The sequence below is a fragment of the Pogona vitticeps genome, chromosome 2, assembly GCF_051106095.1.
Source record: "Pogona vitticeps strain Pit_001003342236 chromosome 2, PviZW2.1, whole genome shotgun sequence".
Classification (NCBI taxonomy): Eukaryota; Metazoa; Chordata; class Lepidosauria; order Squamata; family Agamidae; genus Pogona; species Pogona vitticeps.
In genome coordinates this window covers 67592055-67616062 of record NC_135784.1, presented here as the reverse complement: position 1 = coordinate 67616062, position 24008 = coordinate 67592055, and the positions used below count along the sequence as shown (strand labels likewise).

Below are 24008 nucleotides of genomic sequence, written 5' to 3'. Positions count from 1 at the left end.
ATTGATTATGTTATCTTCCATGAATTTGTCTAATCTCCTTTTAAAACCATCCAAATTGCTGATCACTGCTGTATCTTCTAATTACAAATTCCATAGTTTAACTAAGTGCCATCTGAAAACACTTCCTTCTGTCTTTCCTGGAAAACTGCTCTCTTCCCCCCCCCCCATTTAACCTCAGATTGCAATATTATGAGAGAGAAGTGAAAAACTTTTCGTATCTCCTTTCTCTACAGGCAACATAATTTACACACTTCGATCATATCCATTATTACTTGTTTTTTCTTAACAGAAAAGAACTGGATTTGTACAAATGTTGGCCAGCACACATGTTCAGTTTGTTTTGTGCTTCTACAGTAGCATTTCTGCGGTGTCACATCTAGATATACAATCTTATTTTTAAGAGGATGGTGTTTTGATTGTAAATTGAATAAATTTGGACACTAATAATTGTAGGATTCATTACTGTATTAAAGAGGAGTGAAGACTTCAAGAGTTCATAGAACCTTGGAGTGATAGAACTGTGGAGAGTCCCAAAGGTCATCCACCCCAACCTCCTATCAAAACAAGAGAACTACATCTAAAGCACCCTGACAGATACCCATTAGTTCAAAATCTCAAATGAAGGAGAATCTACCACCTTCTGAAGTATGTTGTTGTTATGTGTTATGAAGTCACTTCTGATTTAAGATGACCCTGAGTTAATGACCTCCAAAAGGTCCTAGCATCAACAGTTCTGCTTAGCTTTTGCAAATTCAATGCATGGTTTCCTTTATTAAATCTATCCATCTCATATTGCCTCTTCTTCTCTTCCTGCTATCTTCCACATTTCCCAGCCATATTCTTTTCCAACAAGTCTTGTCTTCGTATGATATCTCTAAAGTACAATAGCCTCAGTTTCATCATCACAATGTTATGTTGTCCAGCATCTGGACAAAAAAAGTACCCCAATGTCAAAAAAGCTATATAAAGTGATATAAGAATGTTTTATTTATTTATTTATTCATTTTCTTTTCTTTCTTTTTCTTTTTTCCTTCCTTCCTTCCTTCCTTCTTTTTTTTAAAAGGAGAATTCAAAATGTTTGAATATCCCATATTGAATAGATGCAGAGGAGCACTCTAAATGTTTTGGGCAGAATCTCCCACAATACCCCTTGGCTGAGCTTGTGAAATTAGTATTCCAAAATATCTGGAGGGCACTACGTTGGTTACCTTTGAATATGGAGAATGAGAGATAAGGTTGGGAAAATATAAAAGTGATAGCTTAGCAAAAAGGAGACGGTTATTGATGCTGGAAGCCTATGTAACCTCCAGATTCTACTGTGCTATGAATGCTACATGGGAGAGTGGCTATTGCCTTCATATCTTGTTTAAGGGCTTCCCAAAGGCATCTGGTTGGTCACTGTAGGAAACAGGATGCTAAGTGAAGTGGACTTGCAATTTATTATTTATTAATTTTAAATACTTCTACACTGCCATCTCCTTAAAAAGGAGATAGTGAAACACAATATTTAAAGCAGAAAACAGTGACTATACAACAATGGTTTACATCATTAAAAGATAAAAGTCAGTTTGGAAAAGATGGGAAAGATATTTGCCTGCTTGCAGAAGGAGAGCAAATATGGGACCAGCCTGGCTTCCTGTGGGAGGGAGTTCCAAAGTCTGAGAGCAGCAACAGAGAAGGCCCATGTCCCCACCAGATGCACCTGTGAATATTGTATGTTGCAGAAACCCATAAATACTGGACCAGTGCATGGATATGTTTAGGCACTTCAGATAACTGGTGAGATAATGTCATTACTGGTTTTCTGTTTCAGTATGAATATTTCAATGCTGTCCTTATTAATGAACGGGATGAAGATGGGAACTTCTTAGAACTGGGAAAGGAATTCATTCTGGAACCAAATGACCATTTTAATAACTTGCCTGTGAATATCACTCTGAGTGATGTCCAAGTGCCAACCAACATGTACAACAAAGGTATGTGGAAACATTTCCCTTGGCAGTGCTTTACGACCTGAGGAATGTATGTATTTCTGGAATGCCGGTTAATGATGGTCAGCTGCAATGCAATCTGATTCCCAGTGGTACCACTTAAAATAAATAAATAAATCAAGGTGTGGCAAAAGCTTTGGCCAAAAGTTTATGCTGTGAGGGAAGAAACCACTCTCCTAAATGCTGTCTGTGAGATTTCACATGACACCATTACGTTTCCACTTGAGTTTTGCACATGATGTCATGAGCCATGGTTAGAGATGGGACTTGAATTAACTCGGCTCTCTTCAGATGAATATCTCTGCATGGCACCGCAGGTGGCGCCTTGCGGCACCTCATCCCATCCCACCCCCAGCCAACTGGCCCACTCCTCAGTCTTTGTTCATTGCTGGGGTCCTTGTACTCCGGTGGTGTGTTCATCCTGGCAGGAGCCTACGCTACCTGTTCCCACGTCTCCTGGTGGGGTGAAATGAGGTGGAGATATTCATCTAAAGGGACCTGAATTAATTTGGGTCCCACCTCTAGTCATGTTGGGTGCCCTTTAGGATGAAGTTTGTATTGCTAACTAGTGATGACTTTATTGTAAAGCTGAGCCATCCATACATTGGTACTGCTGTGCTAATATTTGTTACAGAGGAGAAAAACCCATGCTGTTGAATGTCTTTGGATGGAGATTTTTCTGGCCCAATTAGCTAACTATATAAAGGCTGAGAGACGAGTGGAATTTACTACTGCACAAAAGTACCAGCAAGGAGGAAGGCAACCATGAATCAGTAACTGCAAGTGAATCCTCATATCATATGTGAATCTAGAGATGAAAATCTTCACTTGTCACATTCTCATGTGCAAGAATAAGAAATTGCATTTTCCTCCTCCTCATCTGTGCAGTGGTAAAGTATTTCTTTCCATGTACTGTATTAGGCGGTGGAAGTTTTCTTATTTTTGAAAATGAATCCTGTAGCTGAACTATGATAACTAGTGCCTTGTTGCATGGACCTTTGAAACACTGGATGAATTGTTTTAATCCTTCTGATTAATCATACAGTACTTCTGTGGTTGCTGTGCAAGGGGAAAAGACAGTAGTTATGCATAGAGATATGTTGCACAGATTCCTAAACTGATGAAGATAAGTGCTTACTGTCTTGAACTCATGCTGGAGGCAAGAAGACTTTAGGGTGTCATTGAATTCCCAAAAGTTTGACTAAACATGTTGAGATAGCCTGTCTTCTTGAGAACTAGTAATTCAGTGAGATTTCTTCACATTCCACTGTGAATCCTCTTCAACAACTGTTACTTCTATAGCAGATGGCCATCCTTCCTTTTGTTATTGTAGGCATATCTGCTTGTCCACTTATCTCATTATCATTCTTGAAAATATATCAGAAGTGAACATTCTACAGATAATATTTCTAAGAACTGCAAAATTTACTGGTTTTGATGACAACTCACCCAGGCAGTATGACCACTAATTCTGAATTTTTGCCACCAAAGTTAATATAGCAGAGACAAGAATGATATTCTCTGTTCTCACTATGGAGGAGCTGCCAACAGCAGAGGTGTAGTTGAAATCCACACCTTGTTTATCATACATTGCCTGTCGGATGTAAACATTTGACATGTGGCAGACCTTAATGTGTGAGAAAATGACTAGTCTTTTTGCCGCTCCACTCTCCAAGAAAAGACAGTCATGAAGGAGAAGGCGGGCCAGTTCTTTTTTCTTCCTTTATCCATTTATCTTTAACTTATCTTGAACTCCTCAGTAGCATTTGGAAGGTTAAAGGCTGATTTATATCTAAGGCTACGTGTAGTGCTAAATTTCTAGTCACTTCTCCATGTGGATGCCTGCCCACATGGAGAAGTGTTTAGCGAGCTGTACAGAAGCTTGAGAAATCAGCCATTTTTCGATGATAATGGCTGGTTGGGAGAAATATGCATATAGTTGCTGATTCAACACAATTACGATCCAGTTTGCAATATTCCACATGAGTATTCCTGTGTTTGCTCTCAGGCAGGACAGTTTAGTCTATGAACCATCTTCAGAATATATATAAAGAGTGCATTGTAGATACATTAAGGGTTATCTATGTCTCATTTAAATCAATGGGTGAATAGCGAATGGGGAAAGGATAATCTTACTGATAGTACTGATGTTTATGAAATACTTCCCAGGGCACTTGCTGGCTGACCACATTTATCTTGTTGTAGTACCAACTGATGTCTTTTGCATTTTTCTACATATTCTAACTGTATGCCTTGTCTCTGACATTTGGTGTTTCTGCTGATGGGCTATCTGCTGTTTCGGACCTTACTGTTTTGCTAATTTTATTATATATATTTTAGTAGTGAGTTATAATATTATAGTTTTATTTTCAATATAATCTGCCTGTTTACAGGACATATAAATGAGAACGGCAAAAATAAGAAACATGGGGCCTAGGCATTTCGTAGATTATGGCTGCTGGGCTAATTTGTTTTAAAACACACACACATGGCTGAAGTCGTGTTGTGCATTTTATGGAAATTGTAAAACTTTTGGAAGTGAATGGCCATAAAATATGTAATCCCCAGAAACCTCATCTTTTCCACACTGACTTGTGTAACTTGGTGTGCAACATAAAAAGTCTACAGAGATGTTTTAACTTATGGCAATTTACTTCCAAAAGTTAAATATACTAAGCACTATACAAGATTCCAGCCAAAGCTTAGTATTGGAACAAAGGTTCTGACAGCCGCGGATTGTTTTTGATGCAACATCCTCTATGATTGCCTCTTCAGGTACTCTCTCGTTTTCTAAAAATGAAACAGTCTTTTCAAACTTGTAGTTTTATTTATTGTACAGCAGACTTCCAAAATACCTTTCACCAGAAGTTTCCAAGATGGTTTAAGGGGGCGGGGGAGTACAATAGAACATTTAACATTCATATTTTGCACAGACAGACACACACACACACACAGAGAAAGAGAGAGAGAGAGAGAGAGAGAGAGAGGTGTAGAGTCAGCACAGAGAAGAAAAGGTGTTCTCATCATGGACTCTTCCTGCTGCCTCAACCACTGCAGTGAAGTGGCTCTACCTCTACTCATTGAGCACAGAGAACTGACTTTCTCATGCAATTTACTGTCCACAAGGCTTTTTCCTTAGAAAAATATCAAAACCAATGGGGTTAATCATGGCTTGATTTTGTCTGTATGTTGCAAACACACAGGTTCTGCATCTTCATCTGATGTGGCTTGTTTTAACTGTGGGCACATTTTGAGAATTTAACCAGAGCCATGAGACACAATGTATTGCAATACTGAACTTCTGTAAAACTCAAAATGGAGCAACATTTTTTAAAAAGGGAAAGAATATTCCTCTCAGACCTGTTTCAGATGAGGAAAAATCCAATATTCTATTTTAAGCAACTGGTTCTGGAGGCTACACTATCACCTCCAACATGATTTTCAGCTGAAAAGTACACTTTGCTGGTGTGTGTTTTAAAGAATGTTGTTATGTTCCCACACACACACAAAAAATCCCTTTGTATTTCAGCGAGCCTTTACAGAATACAGAAAGAGATTTTATCTGTATTGCCAGAATTATGGACTATTTTTTTCCTTGATAAATGGTAAAGTCCATGAATATTTTCAGGCATTCCTGTCAGCAGGGGATATGTTTTACTTCAACTTGACTGACAAAAATAAAACAAACAAGATGTTGCGGACAATCCAAAGCTGTGCTATCAGTTTTTTATATCAAAACATACGGATCACACAAACTTTAAGACAGGAAATTCAATCATGTGAAGAAAGAAATTGAGAAATCTTGACTAATTTCCAGTAATTATATTACAACAAATGAAACTCATTCACACTGTATAAAGTGACAGCTTATGTATCAGTGACATTTAAAGTGGACCATTTTTCTCTGCTGTTTTCTCAAATATAGCCATTTTTCATTTTGCCAGCAGTATAAATCTGCAAAAAGAGACATGATCTTTTGTCTTTCTTTCAGCCATCTACCCACTAATCTGGAAACATAACCAGATTTGGAACAAAAGTTTAAGGAAAATTGAATATTAATATTTTGTTTCTATAGCACATTTATAACTCTTACTTCATTTATCATCACAGCAACACTGAGATTAATCCTGAGGGCTTATTCAGTTATTACAGTCTGGGAAAAACTCTTGACCCAGTATGAGCCTTGGCTGTACAGTATTCTGTCCCTCTCTGTATGGGGTGAAAATAATAGAGGAACTGATTTGGATTGCATTTAATGCAATGTAGTATTTCCATAGACACCTGGATAACTTCACTTCTCCCTGTATGCTGTGGTGGATCGGTGCTTAGGGAGATGCTAAATTCAAATAGATTCATTTCCTTCCTGTTCCTTTGTAACTCACTCTAGCATACAGTAGGGAATTAGGGAGGAGCTTGAGAAATTGTTCTCTCCACAAATATATTGATTAAACTGACCGTAATGATGTCATTTGCTCTTTGGTACATTCATGACTCGTTGTTTCCAGGTTGTGCAGTTTTATTAATGTCTACACAAGTTTTCTTCATTCTTTTCAGTACAGAAGTTTTATACACTGGTTCTGACAAAAGTTCTCATAGATCTTCCATCTTTCAAATCTGCAAATTTTCAGAAAGCGCAAATTGAATACATTTTCAGAGTGGTAGCCACATTAATTTGTACCCACAAAAATAATAAGTCCTGTGCCATCCGAAAGACTAACAATTTTTATCTGTACAAGCTTTCATTGACTGTAGCCTGCTTCTTCACGGTTACATTTGAAAGAAATAGGCTACAGTCTCTGAACGCTTATGTCAAATAGTACATGTTAATCTTTAAGGTGCCTTGTTGATTTTTATAAATTGAAGGTTTGTAGATAGTTTTGCTCAAATAATTAGAGATGTGACAAAGACACAAAACATATCTTGTTTTTGGAGATCTTCTGACTCTTGACAAGACTTCCCACTGAGATTTCCCCACTGCTGAGTTTCTTGTGATTACCTACCTACCTACCTACCTACCTACCTACCTACCTACCTACCTACCTACCTACCTACCTACCTACCTACCTACCTACCTACCTACCTACCTTCCTTCCTTCCTTCCTTCCTTCCTTCCTTCCTTCCTTCCTTCCTTCCTTTTTCTCTTTCTTTCTTTCTTTCTTTCTTTCTTTCTTTCTTTCTTTCTTTCTTTCTTTCTTTCTTTCTTTCTTTCTTTCTTCTGAGCACCTCATTCTCCTTTCTAGGAAATCCTGTGCAGTTAACCAGCATTTTCTGGGGAATCGTGTGCAAGATTTTCGTGAAATCTGGGTGGGAAATATTCTGGAGAACCTTGTGTTTGATCACAGGGAATATTGCCCCACTCTAGTGCCCTTTCTGGGGCATTCTATGCAGGAAATATGTCATCCTTTACAAGAACTGAAATAGTTCTCTTCTGAGCAACGGAGTACAGAATTTATATATTTAGGACAAATACAACAACATGTTACATACCCAACAACATGTTACTACATTTTCTTACATCTTGGGTCTATATATATAGTACGTGTGTGTGTGTGTGTGTGTGTGTGTGTGTGTGTGTGTGTGTGTGTGTGTGTACACACACACACACATACACACACACAAGCACATACAGCAGAGGCTGGTTCATTTGGGCAATTGAGGCACAGCCCCACTCAAAGTCAGGGTGTTCCTAGCTAGCCCACTCTGATCCTCAGCTGATTTATGGAGTGAATGAATCTTACTGGTTGAGGGAGTATCTGAGCGAATGAATGTCTGCATGCCTGACTCAGTGTGTGGCTTAATGATCGCCTGCCTGCTGGTGTGTATTTGTGTGTGTGTGTGTGTGTGTGTGTGAGAGAGAGAGAGAGAGAGAGAGAGAGAGAGAAAGAGAGAGAGAGAGAGAGAGAGAGAGAGAGAGAAAGAGAGAGAGAGAGAGAGAGAGAGAGAGAATAAGCATTTTTATGTCTGGCTGTGCTCCCCCTTGACTGTTGTGCTTTCTGGCCCACCACTCACAAATGGGACCAGTCACTGAATGTATCTAAAAATGACTTCTCATTATTCAGGTAACTAGACCTTCTGGAATACTAATAGGAAGAGGAATTTAGCTCAGATGTGCTGGGGGAATAATTTCTCATTGCCGCTGTGGCCTCATTTTGTTTTAGGACAGGTTTCTTTCCATCTGGTATAACTGGCCCAGAAAACAGCACATTTTCAGAATATACAAGAGCATAGGATACATAACTTTAAATTGCTTAGTCAAGGTAGCAGTGTGTAAGGTACTCATGGGAGTTACTGAGACAAGATCGGAGCTTTTCCAGAAATTGAGTGTAACAGAGAAAATGCAACTTATGTCAGTTTAGTAGTTAGGTATTACAGGTTGTCCAGAGGTAGGATGGGGGAAGTTAAGAAGTGATAATTTCAAGGAGGTATGGTATATAGCTTTGGCTAGGAACTGAAAAGCTGACCAAAGAGAGAGGGACAGGAATAAACAGAAGAGGAGGATAATTTATATACACTATATCTATTTATCTATATATCTATATATATAGATAAACAAACTCTGTACAAAGAGCAGGAAGAGAACACAGAGAAGTTTGTCAAAAATATGGTAAAGGAGAATAGAATAGTTTATTTACGGTCCTTAGACCAGTCACATAAGTATAAAACCTTATAAAACCATATAATTTCTAACTTTCTATATTCCATTAGAACCTATTGGCATACACACAGCTAGGAGATACTATCTAATTGGTATTTAACTTCCGTAATCGAAGTGTTGCTACATAAAATTTCACAACTCAGATTTATAGAACTGGAAGGAATCCCAAGGACCATCAAGTCCAACCCCCTGCTTCAGCAGAAAATCCATAGCACCAAGTATCCATGATAAGTGTCCATTAACCTCTGTATAGCAACCTCCAGGAAGGAGGCCCCTTCCAAGAAAGCTATTCCACCATTGAATGGCTCTTACTGTCAAGACGTTCTTCCTGATGTTTAGGTAAAATCTAATTTCTCATAACCTGATCCTTCTGGTTCTTTCTTCTATCACGGCAGTCGATGTCAGTTTCGTACTGAAGTCTTACAGGTTGACTAGAAGTTGGACAGGAGAAGTTAAGAAGAGTTGGGAAATCACCCAGAATGAGAAATGTTGCAAGTACTCACCATAGCCCTACTTCAGCTGCATTTGTAGTGCTTTGGTAAACTTAAAAACAGAACGAAAGGACTTACTTCTAAAGAAACCTGAGAATGAGATGGGGAATATGAAAGCCTCTTTCATAGGGAAATAAGACTTTTGAGGAAAAGGGACAACTATTGGCGTAATGTTATTTCCACATCTTTCCTGGAACTGGATATGACACTGCTGTCCCTCCTCTCTACTGTAGGGCTTTTAAGGAAGAAGTTGTGTCGTAAGTGAAGATGAGACACTATCCTGTGTATCTGTAGTTCAGGCAAAATATTGTCTGCATGACCACTCCACAAATTGACATTGGAAAAGCCTGGGGAAGGTTCTGAGTCCTGAAATATAACAACAGGTCTGGACCCAACATTTCTTGCAAGACCTTATTCTGAGAAACATCATAAAATATTCCATTTCTGCCTTTGAAATAGAAGTCTTTTTGGGATAATTTGCTTGCATTTTCTCCATCATGTTTCCGGTGGGTACCTTCTGGCACATCCACAATGCTGCAGAATGAGACCGAATAGGGGGCATTAAAGAGAATGCAAAACATTTACGTACTTGTTTTTGTGTCTACTTGCTTAAGACAGTTGTTCTTTTTTTTTTTTTTTTAAAAAAACACCTTGGGAAAAGAGAATGAAACTGAGCCACAACCACTTCTAATGACAAGTTCCACCTCAGAGAAACACACAGGGAATGTTATCTCCTCCTGGAGAAACTTTGTGAAATGACACCCCATCCTTCCACCCCAAGTTTATCTTTGTACAAACAAGGTGGAAAATTTTGAGGGACTACTTGCACACAAGTGTAGATGAGAGTAGATGAGACCTGTTGAGATTTACAGAGGCATGGCTCAAACCCCTTCACTTTTATCTTCCAAGGTAATATCAGAAAAAAGACACCACAACATGAATTTTCTAAATGTAAGGGAGGCATCCCATCTAGTCTGGCCTTAGGTCATAGGCAAGGGTGACCACAGGCATTTTGGAAAAGGGTTTAAGTGAACTAATCTCTTCTTACTGAACAAACCTACTTTGTTAAGACTGGAATGATAATTTAATACGGAGTAGCATAGCAATTCCAGATGGGAAAAACCATCAACAATGTGACCTTTCAGTGTAGCAGTGGACTAATTAGAGATTAAAAACAGAAAGGTGGGCAGGATGGAAAATGACTGCTTTTAGTATTATTAATAGAAATTCCCTGGACTTCCAGGACTTTAAATTCATACATCTTCTAAGAGGTCCAAGGTATTAAGTATGAACCAAGGACCAATTAGTGTGAGAATATAACCTTTTCACCAGATACTGTTTTTATATTGAGATAGCTGATTTATTTGCTTATTTCAGCCATGATGGCAACAGAATATGCAACAACCCCCCACAATATATTCATCACACTTCCCCTTTCTAATAATGGCTGTGTGTTTGTTAAATCATCAGAGAATTAAAGAACAAAAAGAATGTGCTGAGAAACAATAACTAACACAGATAGAGTTTGGGTTCCAGCACACCATGCTATTTTGACATATTATATAGTCTTCACTCAGCTTTTTAAAACAGATGCTTTATAAAAATTGGATTTCTTTTCTGATTCCAGTCTCTGTGGGACTTGCATTTCTAGTTTGACTTAGCCATTTGAATCTCCCAGTCAAACAGTTGTTGTGATGGTGATCTCCAAGTTTTCATTTCTGAAATTGAACGTAAAATGTCTCCTGATCTTTGCAGTCCAGTGAGAGTGAGAGAGAAAGCCATTTGTCTGGGAAGGTAATCCCATCACATGTCTTTCACTGGCTCTCCTTCAATAAAAGTTGACTTCCTAGAAGTTGATAAATGCAGTCTGTAATCAAACGAGTGATTGCCTTGGAAGAGGAATTCTTCTGAGTGTATAGAGTCATCTCAAAAATATACTGAAATGTGACGAACCACAGCCACTTTTGATGAAGTAGGCTTTTTTCAATTTGCCACTTAAAAGAAGCTATGAATATCATTCAGTCATATTTCCCTAGCAGCTCTTTCTGAGTGACTGTCAAACTGAGATTACTATTTTTGTGAATATTCTAACCAGATTTTTTTCCAACTCTTGAAGGATTCACAATGATTAGGATCTACAGCTGGGAGAGATGTTAAACTCTTTTCCTGCAAGGTAGCGAGTGAGAATGCTGTGGGCAGGTGGGGCAAATCACAGCGGTCACGGTGGCATATAAATGGTAGCTTTCATGATAATCCTTCATGCACAATGGAATTGAAAATACATGTAGGGTAGTCACAGAATTTTAGAAAAGCGATATGGCCGTGTTATACCTTATATTGCTTTTCTTCTGTGAAACAATAAATTAGGTTTGAATTTAGAATGTATATGACTTGGTAGGATTCTTTAAAAGGAAACACCAATGGCACCTAAGCCATTTAACTTTTGCCTGACATACTATTTGATTTTCATGCACTGCTGTCTTCTTTGAAGGGTACTATGTGAAAATATGTCAGCAAGGCCAGTTGGCTAGAGTAAGGGTTGCAGATTTTTACTACCCTTGTGAATGAGTAGTTGGGGGGCAACTTGCAACCATGTATTCATCTAACAGGTTAATAAAGAGAAATGGTAACAGTCGGCAATAGGAACGTTGGGGTTATCCAGGATTCTGAATCATCTTTTACCTCTTGGTGTAAAATTCTTTATCAGAATTGGGTAATGAATCAAAAATAAATTGTTTGTTGTAGGAAAAGTCAGGAAAAGGCTGCATGGTTGTGGAAACAATATAAATACAGGAGCAGGTGATGCCTTTAATCGACCATTAAGAATATATATAAATCATCTTCTTCAAGGCTGTCCATCAAGTTCTTGTGGGTAGCTACTACTAGCTCCTCCTCAGCTAGTAGTTTAGAATTTGTGGCCCTTCTCTTAAAACAGAGGACAGTCGCAAGCAATCTGCCCCCCCCCCTTCCTTTCTGGCTTTTTAAAAACTCAAAAATGTTCTTTTTAGTACCAGTATTGGTGGAGGAGAAAAGACTGTCCTGTGGCATGGCATGCAAAAAAGTAAAGAAGAGGTCTCTGTATTTCCAGATTAGTAAAATGAAAGTGTCTGCCACTGTTTGTTTGTGGATTGGAACTTTCAGAATTCTGCCTGGGGAATTCTTGGAGAATTTTGGAATTTAGAGCCCAAAAAAGAAAAACAAAAATGAATGCCACATTCCAAGGCTCCAAAGCCTAACCATTGTGTTAACCTCAGATACTTTGCAATAGCTGATTACTAGTATCTAATCAACAGTTCATACTTTAGCAGTGTTAATAATATAACTGTCATCTTCTGTACTCTATCCCCATCACTGTGTAAACCGTAGCCCTATACCTATGGTCTCAGTTTTATACACCATGTGTTACATGAGGTAGATTATGACCAATGAACACTGACACTGGAATAAATCTTTTAGCCTTACAAGGACCTCAAGATAATGTTGCTCCCCCCCCCATTTATAACAGTAACTAGTTTTTTGGGGTTTTGTGTGTTTTTTGGTCCTTTTAACTATAACTGTAACTAATTATTTTCAAATACTATTTTCCCAAGCTGTGCTCTATATGGAAAAATCTCCTTCTAACCTCTTTTATATCAGCAGCCTTTTGACAAATGGAGCCATGTAAAACAAGTCATGGGCACACAGAGGAAGTGTGTGGTTGGCAAAAACTTGCAAAAGGTTGGAGAAGATGTCTTTGAGAACAGAGTCTCTCTTGGGACCAGTTGCCTCATGGCAACTGCTCGTCTATCCCCTATGTATGTATGTATGTATGTATGTATGTATGTATGTATGTATGTATGTATGTATGTATGTATGTATGTATGTATGTATGTATGTATGTATGTATGTATGTATGTATGTATGTATGTATGTATGTATGTATGTATGTATGTATGTATGTATTTTAAAGGGACGTGGTGGTGCTGCAGGCTAAACCGCAGAACCCTTTGTGCTGCAGGGTCAGAAGACCAGCAGTCGTAAGATCGAATCCACGCAACAGAGTGAGCTCCCATCGCTTTGTCCCAGCTCCTCGCCAACCTAGCAGTTCGAAAGCATGTAATGTGAGTAGATAAATAAGTACCACCTCGGTAGGAAGGTAAAACGGCTTTCCCTAGTCACGCTGGCTCTACGGCTTGGAGACAGGGATGAGCACCGCCGCCTAGAGTCGGACATGACTGGACTAAAAATGTCAAGGGGAGCCTTTACCTTTACCTATGTACTTTAAAATGTCATGCTCCAGCTCTTGCCTTTGATCCAAGGCATGTTATATGACAACAAAAAGCCCAAGTATAATACAAATCAAAACTAGAACAGGCAGAAGAAGTGAGCAAGAGGAATGGAGTGGAGTGGTGTCAGGAAGGAAGTTCCTCATGGAATTGGTGCCTGTTTGCGTATATGCATGTGTCTGTCTGAATGAGTGAATGAATGAGAGGGAGAGGGAGGGAGAGATAATGTATGGTAGGCAAAGTTAAGCTAGCACATCTTGCAGTTGTAACAAAATATTCTGTCTGTTTCTTTGAAGGAAATTACACCTTGATTTTTGCAATTTGCCCTCATTTTCCCCTCCATTTCCTCCTACATATGTGACGATCCTTTATATAGTATTCCCAAGGATCTGTAAAACAACTAAAACAGCCAAATGATGAGAATATCACAAAACACCCACACCCACCCACCCACACACACCCACACACACACCCACACACCCACACACGTGTGGGGCAAATTAAACATTTATATTCAGCAAGAATGCTCATGGCTGGTTTGCACAGTTCCCTCTTTCCAGTTTTATTCCAAAGACAACCCTGTAACGTAGGTTTGACTGCAAGTTTTGTAATTTAGCAGGGACTTGAACTTGTGTCTTCTTTTTCCAAATTCAGCACTCCAACCACAACACTGTGCTTGCTTTCTTAAGCTGACTATGTGTGGTTAATATGTAAATAATGTCAAGGCTCAAGCATAAGAATGGAAAAGCAATGGGTTTGTTCCATGACAGATCACCACACTTCTTTTTCAAAATATGGCCTAAAGTTCTTTCTGAGCCCCCTCTGGGATTAGGGACCCTGAAACTTAAGCTACATAGGTTTCATAATAGATCTCCCTCTCCCCAGAGCTCAGCCATTTTGTCTCTAGCACTGAGAAATTCACAGCAGTGAGCTGTGAACAAGCAGACTATTAATTTAAACAATGAAATGGTTTTGTAGAAAAGTATGTTCGAAGGGAAGTTGTTATAAATAATGGTACTTCAAAGAAAATAGCTCCACAGGATATAAGTAAAAATCTATTTTTCCAATAAGATTAGATCACTTGTTGAAAGAATACTGGTACTGAAAAACATCAATGCACTGTACACTCCTTTACACTATAGGTTGTTTTCACAAACTGCTGCTGGTCATTTGAAAACAGATATCTAAGATTAGGGTTGCTGCATCTCCCACCCTCCTCCTATGCCAAGCAGCATGCAGTTGGACATTATTACAGGGACAGGGAGGTGCAGAGCCACTCCACTGCATTTTCTGTGGCCTGCCCTTTTTTCTTTATTCATGAATTTTTTCTGAATAAATTGAGTATGTACATGCTTATCCATTCAGAACAGTCATGTGAAGTATAGCCACCATTAGCAGAAATCACTGTTTTGCTTGTTATGTGTTTTGTGAAATAAAATCTAGGCATCTCATGTGCTCTGGTCAGGCAGTGCATACTTCCAGGTTAAAAGGGTGCCTCCTTCCATACATAGTTGTCTCTATGGGTTGATGCTGAAGGGAAATGTTTCCCGTCATCCTGCCTCCCAGCAAAATAGATGGATATACAAAATGGTGTTAGTATTTTACCTTTACCTTGGGACATTTTGCTGAGGAAGAGTCAACTCAGTCCCCCTTTTTTTCTCTTGAAGTATTTTCCCTGGGGAGGGGGAAATACTTCAATAGTTGGAGGTGTCTTAGCCTTGTCTTACCTGACTAAAGATAATGCTGTTTATTAGTGAATTCTTTGTCTCATACAGAAACATAGGCACAAATAACTATGACTCTGTATCTGAAAGTTTGAACCACTCTTACATTTTCCCCACTCAAATCTGAGATTAGTGGTAAATAAACCAATCATATTTATAAGGCAATACCTCTATACACATCATGCGGTATCTCTTGCACGTTCTCAGTTTGTTTCAATGGAAATAAAATTCATACAGAGAACAGCCGCCTGAGTTAAACTGATGAATGTGTGTCAGTCTGGACCAGAGGCACTTGTTTTAGTATGCATACAAAAATATTATTTTGCCCTTTGAACCAAAAACACTGTGACTTGATAGAATGTGTCTAGAAAAATCAATTCTAAGCTTAATGGAGATGGCTTTGGAAAGACAGAAAGAATGGTGGAAGTTTTGCAAGATAACAACAGTTGCTATGAAAGCATGCCCTGAAAGGTAATCTAAACGTTTACATTTTATGGCAAATGACATCATAATCAATGCCTTTTCAAGTTTGTTTGGATTGGCTGTGTAGGACCCACACTCACTTAATTGTGAGGCAATATAACTATGCTATCTTTTATTTATATTTTTTGAAAATGTAGGCTTGAAAATATAGAAAAGATACATATTTTCCTTAGTGCAATGGCTTCTTTGCTTGCAATTTTAGAATACCTACAGTCATTTTTCTTTTCTCTTTCTGTGTAAAACAGTTATTCTTTTTACTTCCCCTGAAATCATGGAATCCAAGGAAGATCATGTGTTGAATTTGACTAGCATTAATAAAAAGCATTAATTGATGCATAACACATTTAGTAATCACATTGTTTCAAAATATATTTTATTTAGTATATCATCAATGTATAACGTATGAATTATATTTAACTGTTTCTCTGATTGTGTAAGATTGTGTGATCTGTTCTATGTTTCTAATGCATTGCACTAGAGATTTTAAAACAACACACACACACACACACACACACACACACACACACAATCTTTTAATATATGTGGAGACAAATGTGACTGCACTGACTAGCCTCATCCCTTATGGCAGATACTATATTTTTGGATTTCTTGTTTAGAAATCCTGTAATTGTTATCCATTCTGGGAGTTTTTTCTCTCTGATAGACAGAGAGAATCCTAAATGTGGTTCACCTGAGGGAAAAAAATGCCTTAATGGAAACCCTTTGATGCTTAGCTAGGTCTAGTTTTAACTAAGCATCCTCTTTCTGCCCCAGTGCTATCTGGGAGTTTTCTTTCTGAGTAGGAAGCTAGGTGGTGCTTGGCCTGCCTAAGCCTCATATCCTTCCAGTTGAGGCCTTTGTTCCAGCTGAGCAACATTTAGGTGTCTGTCTGCCTCGTAGAACTCCCAGAATGGAGAATTATGAGATCCGTACTCCAAGAAATCTAAAAATCCCATTATCCCCTCAAAAGCCAGTGTTACTTCCACTAAATGAGAATGCAGTTCTTGTATTTTGGACCTTAAAATTTATCTTCCACCTTGGAGAAAGGTGCAGCGATATTGTTGTCATCTTGTCTGGGATACTGCAGAATATCATTTTGTGGTCTGGTGTTTGACATAGTGCATATTTTTTAAACCAGGGACTCCTGGGAAAGACTTTTATGGAAGTAGGTGAAAAGAGGGGATTTGTATCTGTATGAATATACAAGCACTATTTGCAGTGTGTGTGCATGTGTGTTCCACATAAATTTCCGTAGAAACCAGAGTTTATGGCTAGGCTATGGAAACAGAAAAGTTTAAAAGTTCGCATGATATTTGTTCTAATTGCAACATGAAATGGAACAGAATTACTTATTACCCAGACACAGATTTGTAACGTTCAAGTGTCTGGATAAACTGGCAGACTATGTTGTCCAGACATACTTCATAAAGATGATTTTGATGTATGTAGCAAAATGTAACAGCAGTGCATACAGCCAGGTCTTGAGGATCAAAAAGAATTAAAAGTATGCACAGCTGCATGTACACTTGAAGGAATAAGTAGAATGAGTTGAGAAATGTCCACACTTCACTATAGACTGCCTGAACATCTGGAGTTTTACATAGGCAGCCCCTGGTTGACCTCGGAAAGCACTTTATCAAAATCTGATTAATTTGTGCTTGGCATCTCAGCCTGTTGTTTCATCATTAAGTAGGTCCACTGACTACTACACAATGCAAGGGTACCATAAGAAAACCTCTAATAAGAATTCTTCATATTCATCATTTTTGAAGAAAATCCCTATAATTCTCATTTTGAAATATTTAATTTTTTAAAAAAGCAAAACACACAACCCTATTAAATGTTGACTTGTGAGATTATTTATAAAGGGAAACAGAAATCCCCTTTATAAATAATCCTATAAATCAACATTGAGTATAGATGAAAATCACTCCCTTTTCCTATTGTCTCTTTTTAATCAGTGGTAGAGTGGTAGAATATACCAGATGGGCGGGATATACAGTAAATCAATCAATCAATCAATCAATCAATCAATCAATCAATCAATCAATCAATCAATCAATCAATCAATCAAATAAATAAATAAATAAATAAATAAATAAATAAATAAATAAATAAATAAATAAATAAATAAATAAATGATGTTTTTCCACAGGTGTTGTTGCTCACGGAGTAGTTGGATCCTTCCCCATCTTTCTCCCCTCCCCCCATACTATTGTAGTTTTGAAAGTTTATACTGTATTATAGTTACTGCTCCCATTGGTGTTCCTTTCAGTTATAAAACAAAACAAAACACAGGCTGCACCCCACTTTTTCATAGTAACTATGCATACAGTCAACATTATAGATGAAAATCAGGCATGACATTTTATCCTCTTTACTATCTCAGTTTCAGTGGAGATGAAATTGCAGAGATTTGATTATGAGTGCTGATTCCCAGACTTTGATTTCTGCCATATTGTCTGACTAAAATTACAACGTGGATTTTTTTTTGTTCATTTGTGTATTCTTGAGACAAACATACATGCCAAGAATCTGGGAATGCTTCAGCATGTTCATTTCAGTCTCATTTTTAGATTTAGACAGATTATAAATCCTTCCTATGATCCACATTTTGACAGATTTGTGAGAGTACGTCTGTAGCTGAAAATGTTAGCATGGGAAGAAATAGTAGCAGAATAGTGATAAGAAGTTTGTTTTCCACCGAGTTTTGTCTTCTGTCTAGAAATATACTTTGAATTCAACAGGGTACATATTTACTTTTGTACTAGGATGTTTATTAACCCCAGCTGTAGGGTTGTAATCTGTCTGTTTTGATTTCTCTCAATTTCTAATATTTTCTGCCACCTCCTCCTTCTTGACCTGCTTCTTCATCAATTTATAACTTTTATTCAAATAAAAAGACTGTGTTCATCTCTTTTTTTCACATTTTTCATCCTTTTAAAAAAAGCAGTGTTACAGAACTCTGAAAGGTATGGCCACCAAAAGATCCCCCCATTATTATATACATAATGATTTTGAAATGGCAAATCCAGTGTATCTTTAGCAAAAAGTGAATCAAGCAATTTCCTCCTGATCCTTAGAGACAAGGCCAAGGTAGAATTTAAGGAATCGTGTTTGTTAGATATCTACTTTGGGGGTAAAAATACATTGGAAGAGAATGTTGGGGCTGGGGCAGGGACATGGTGTGTTAAGTCTCCAAGACAAGTTCAACCATATGAGGACTAGGTTTGTCTAGGAGAAAATAGCTGTTACAGTGGTGCCTTGACTTACGACTATAATCTGTTCCAGAAGATGGATATAACTCGAAATGGTCATAAATCAAAGCACTATTTCCCATAGGAATGCAATGAAATGCAATTAATCCATTCCGGCCGAAGAAAAAAATCACCCCTCCCCCCAAATAAATCACTGCAAGACTCATTGGATATGCGATTAATCTCTTCTGACTAAGTGGGGGGGAAAGCAATCAAGCATGCAAGACCCATTGGAAATGCACAGAAAACAAACGGAGCAGATCGGAAATGCACAGAGAACAAAGGGGGCAGGTTGGAAAAAAACAAGGGAAGTATGCAGGTCCCATTGGAAATGGGGAACCCCCCCCCAAAAAGCAACCAACCCCCCCAAAAGTCATCAGAAATGGGAAAAAACACTCCAAAAAGCAACAAAACCCCTCAAGACCCATTGAAAATGGGGGGGGACAAAAAACAAACAAACCCACCAAGACCCATCACAGCACAGAAGCATAACCCTCCCAGCCCAAAACCACGCTGCAAAAACACCCAGAACATTTTTTAAAAGCAGAAAACAGCACCTTACCTTGCCAGGCAGCCCAAAGTCTCCCTGCAAACATACACACACGCTCACTCAGAAGCAGAAGTGAGGCAGTCCCAAACCTCCTCCAATCACACACTCTCTAACTGATGGGGTGAAAGAGCTACAAAGATGCAGCCTCGTCAACACCTACAGTTAGAAATTTGAAAGTCCTACCTTTTTCCCCTGCCTTTTTCTGTTCATAAGTGGAAGCTCTGGTCACAAGTAGAAGCAAAATTTTGCAGCCGGAGCTGGTCGTAACTCGAAATGATTGTAAGTAGGGACGTTCCTAAGTCAGAGCACCACTGTATTCATCTTCCATCCAAGAGCCTGATCATGTCCATATTGGCACATGGAAGCTATGCTGGTACAGATGTGATCTGTATTTTGGATGGGAGACAAGGTATAAATGTAAAAAGTGCTTAAAAGAAGTATATGTGACAGAAATGGGCAAAAGAACAAAGGGTTCACTATTCCTTTTCCCCAATCCAGGGAATGAATATGCAGTAGTCTTCAGGCAGTAGGTCCTATTGGGGTGCAGTGCTGAACCATAAATAATCAGATTAGTTTCACCCTCTCACCTCTGAGGCCTTATGCCATATCTGACACATATTGTATTACAGTTTCTCCCATTCTCATGTGGTCCAGTAGTGAATGCAGGAAGTTATCCTGAACATCTCTAATGCCTGGTGTATTTTGCCCTTTACAACAGGCAAATGTGTCGTGTAAGTTTATGTATTAACCTAATGCCCCAGATTTTCTCCTTTCACTTCTCTGATGGTGGAAGCTGAGCCCTACCCCAACATTTTTACCAGTGGAATCCAAATTGCTATTAGTATAAAGATCAGCATCACCTCATGTATTTTTCTTTATTTCCCCTTCAGATATTTTTATGGTACAGCATGATATAAAACAAAAGAAGACTATTTGATTGGGTTCTCTCTCTCTCTCTCTCTCTGTGTGTGTGTGCGTTAATACACTGTAGAACATAATTTCCTTTTGAAACTTAAATAGACTAGACCCAGAAAGGAAGTGTTTTCTGAAATGAATCAAGTGATTGGGAAAAACAGTCCCATTGATAGCAGGCCCTTGTTTTAGAATCCACTGATTCACACAAACCATATTTTGTTGACTTTAATGGACGTGGGAATTATGTGGGTATTTTCTACTTAAACTCCACTGTCAAAACTGCTGCCGGTGATACCTTGGTTACATTCTGGGTAAGACAGCGCTGAAACAGCGACGTCTACGTTGACTTGGGCACGTCGTGAGAATGGCTGATGGTTGGATTCCAAAGGATCTCCTGTATGGAGAATTAGTGCAGGGAAATCGCCCCAGAGGGAGACTACAGCTGCAATACAAGGACATCTGCAAGCGGGATCTGAAGGCCTTAGGAATAGACCTCAACAGATGGGAAACCCTGACATCTGAGCGTTCAGCCTGGAGGCAGGTGTTGCATCACGGCCTCTCCCAATTTGAAGAGACCCTTGTCCAGCAGGCCGAGGCAAAGAGGAAGTCACAAAAGCAGCAAAACCAGGGAGCTGGACAGGGTACAGATTGGACTTGTCTTCAGTGTGGAAGAGATTGTCACCCTCGAATTGGCCTTCTCAGCCACACTAGATGCTGTTCCAAGTCCTCCATACAGAGCACGATACAGAGCAGGATGCCTACTACTGTCAAGACATAGGTTGACTTCAAGGGCCTATTTGTAAACCCATCCTTAAGTCAACTTGCAAGAAAAGAAACTCCCTTCTGAAATAATTTCAAAGAAGGAAAAATTGTGCAGAACTTCTCAGTGATGAGATTCAGGACTTTTGTGTTTATTTTCCTAAATTATTTCATTTATTTATTAAATATACCATGTGCCTCTAGTGGCAAGCTCCTATTCTGGGCTGCTACAAAAGAAATAAACAAAAGTACACAGTGAACAAGATTAAAACAACAAAGAACAACAAACAAACAAACAAACAACAAAGTCTATCCAAAAAACCCAACTGTCTGGCAAGGACCACTAAGGAATAAAAACAAAAGCAACTATTAAACAATATACATAAGGCCATCACATAATTGTATAAAAGTTAAATTAAAAAGGGGGTAAGGCTTTCAAAGACCTGGGTATGAAGTCATGTTTTAATTTGCTTTGACAATGATGTTTGGACCTTGATGTTCCTCCACCGGAAGGGAATTCCCTAACGAGGCAGCTACTACTGATGAGGTGCAGTTGCTAGTTGATGACTTCTAGGCCTGCCTTGGTGTGGCCACCTACAATATAAAGGATTGGGAGGTACGGGTGGGACAGGAGGTCAATCTGAGGGCGAGGCACTGTGTTAGGTAACGAGGTCCTAAACCATACAGGGCTTTATAGATTGACATTACCACCTTGATCAATACGTGTGCTTGGCTTATTTGTCTCCTCTATGATCAGTCCCCACCTCCACTCCAACTTCTCACAGTTAAGTTAAAGCCCAGGGGAAAATGTCAAGTGTAAATAATTATTTTATTTGGAACAGCGAATGTGGGGAGCCAAGGAAGCTGCAGAGTAATGACGGGATATGTAACCGAAAGAGAACACACAAATGCAGTGACCTATGGCCACATTGCAGTACTATGAGAAGCTTAAAAATATAAACAGAAGAAATTCTGTATGAGTAGGCAGGAACACTAAGACTCATTTCAAAAAAAAGTAAAATCTTGGAAGAAATCAGACAAATGCTGGCACAGTGCTTGCTCCAGTTCTTTCCTGGAACTGGCACCATGTTGCCCCACCTCAAACCTGCTACAGGGCTTACAGGGAAGGGCTTGCACCTGCAGTTATCAGCATCTGCTCTAGAAACAAAATGTATCTACAGTGACCTCCCTAAAGTGTCAAATTTAGACATCCCAGGAAGGTGCTGAATCCTGAGTGACAAGTATCAAGCTATATTTTTTTCCTGGAGGAAGGTTGTGAGACACCCTTTTCCCTGTTACTCTAGAAATAGAAGGTCCTTTTGTGGACTGATCCCCAACTTTCCAAGTGGATGTCTCCCCACCTCCTCAGCTTCCTACAGTGCCACCAAATGATATTACACTAGGCCTCGTGAAGGAAACAAATTACTGAGGCTGTCAATACAGGTGCTTTACTGCTACCTCTAGGAATGGCTGTGCAAAATCCAAAAATCCTTCTGTAAAAGAACACAGTGGTGCTATGACTATTGCTAATGATGAGCCCCATATCTGAGAAGCTGTCAGAGATAATTTCTCCTTCTTCTGGAGATATGTGCTGAAATAATTCCCCACTTAATCTTGCAAATATGGTGGGAAAATCTGAAAGTCTCTCTGTGCTCTCAAGCTATAGAGTGGTCTTAACCGACCAGATAGGTGGGATATAAATAAAATAATTAAAATAAATAAATATATGAACATGCATACCGCCATAAATATGTAACCTGAATGTTTGGGCTCCCTGCCTTTTTCTGAGGGAGCAAATTAACTAAGTTAGTGTCACGTCTCCACCTGTCCCTTGGTTGTTTCACCAAGCAAAGGGCATAAGCCACGTGTCGTGTTGCTGCCACCAGTTGATTACATCAACATTGTTTATTATTAATGATAGAGGTCCAGACAATGCGTCATTTTTAAAAGAACCAAATAGAAGTTGCTTATTATTACAGGTGATGAAGGTGCAGTCGTTGTTAACTCTTAACAAAACATCCTACTTCATCCACCCTCAACCGCCAACCTTCTCTCTTTGCTCCCCAACTCCCAATTCAACAATCCTCCTCTTCTCCCCCTCCTGCAGAGACTCTTATATCTGGTGACTGCGCCCCTCCAGCACTCTCATTGGTACATGCAGAAAGCTAATTAATATTCAGGACCTGGGTGGACACCACAGTCAGGAACATATAAACTACATCTAGAGATGTACGAAGCCCACTGGCACAGGTGGCCGGCCTGTTTACCTCCCACTCCCAGGCCCTGCCGGACCTCTTGCCAAGCAGCACGCATGGCCGGTGTCATCTTCTGTGACCCAATCGCGGCAATAACTTGGCTGCCATAGCCCCACCTCCCTCCTCCCTCAGCCACACTGGCAAGGGGGCAAGAGGACGAGTCTCCCTGCTCAGCCGTGTGGTAAGTGGTTCGGCAGGGCCTGGGGGTAGGAGGTAATCAGGCTGGCCACCTATGCCAGTGGGCTTCATATTCATATATGAATACAACCCCTCCATCTCTAATTACATCTAATGCTTTCATGTAAGTATGATATAAAGGGTGTTTTTAGGTTCTCTCTCTCTCTCCGTTCCCTGCCCCCATATCTTCAGCAGTACACAGTTGTGGCAGACAGCATAGTGTCACAATTATATATGTGTCAGCTTGTATGTACTCAAAAGAAACCTATTGTCATGAAAATGTGAATGATTAGGAAAGACTGTGCAATAATGTGAGAAATAGCATGAAAGTTTATTATACTGAATTTATGCTGCACTTTTTAAACATATATAATCTTGAAAAACCTGACTTTTGCCGTTCATAACGCTTGCAAAGCATATTGGATTTTGCATTTGTTGAACCAGGGCTGAGAAGTATCATCACTTAGATTCCTTTACATTTACTTT

At 39.1% G+C, this 24008-nt stretch overlaps 1 protein-coding gene across 5 annotated transcripts in view; it reads left to right on the top strand.

The window, feature by feature from the left end:
* Positions 1–24008, top strand: part of CACNA2D3 (calcium voltage-gated channel auxiliary subunit alpha2delta 3) — a 648666-nt gene that overhangs the window by 270778 nt on the left and 353880 nt on the right. For all 5 annotated transcript variants that reach the window (XM_072989633.2, XM_072989631.2, XM_072989630.2 and 2 more), the window contains exon 5: positions 1814–1976. In XM_072989633.2, the coding sequence (XP_072845734.2) occupies positions 1814–1976 (163 nt within the window). The remainder of the gene's footprint in view (positions 1–1813; positions 1977–24008) is intronic.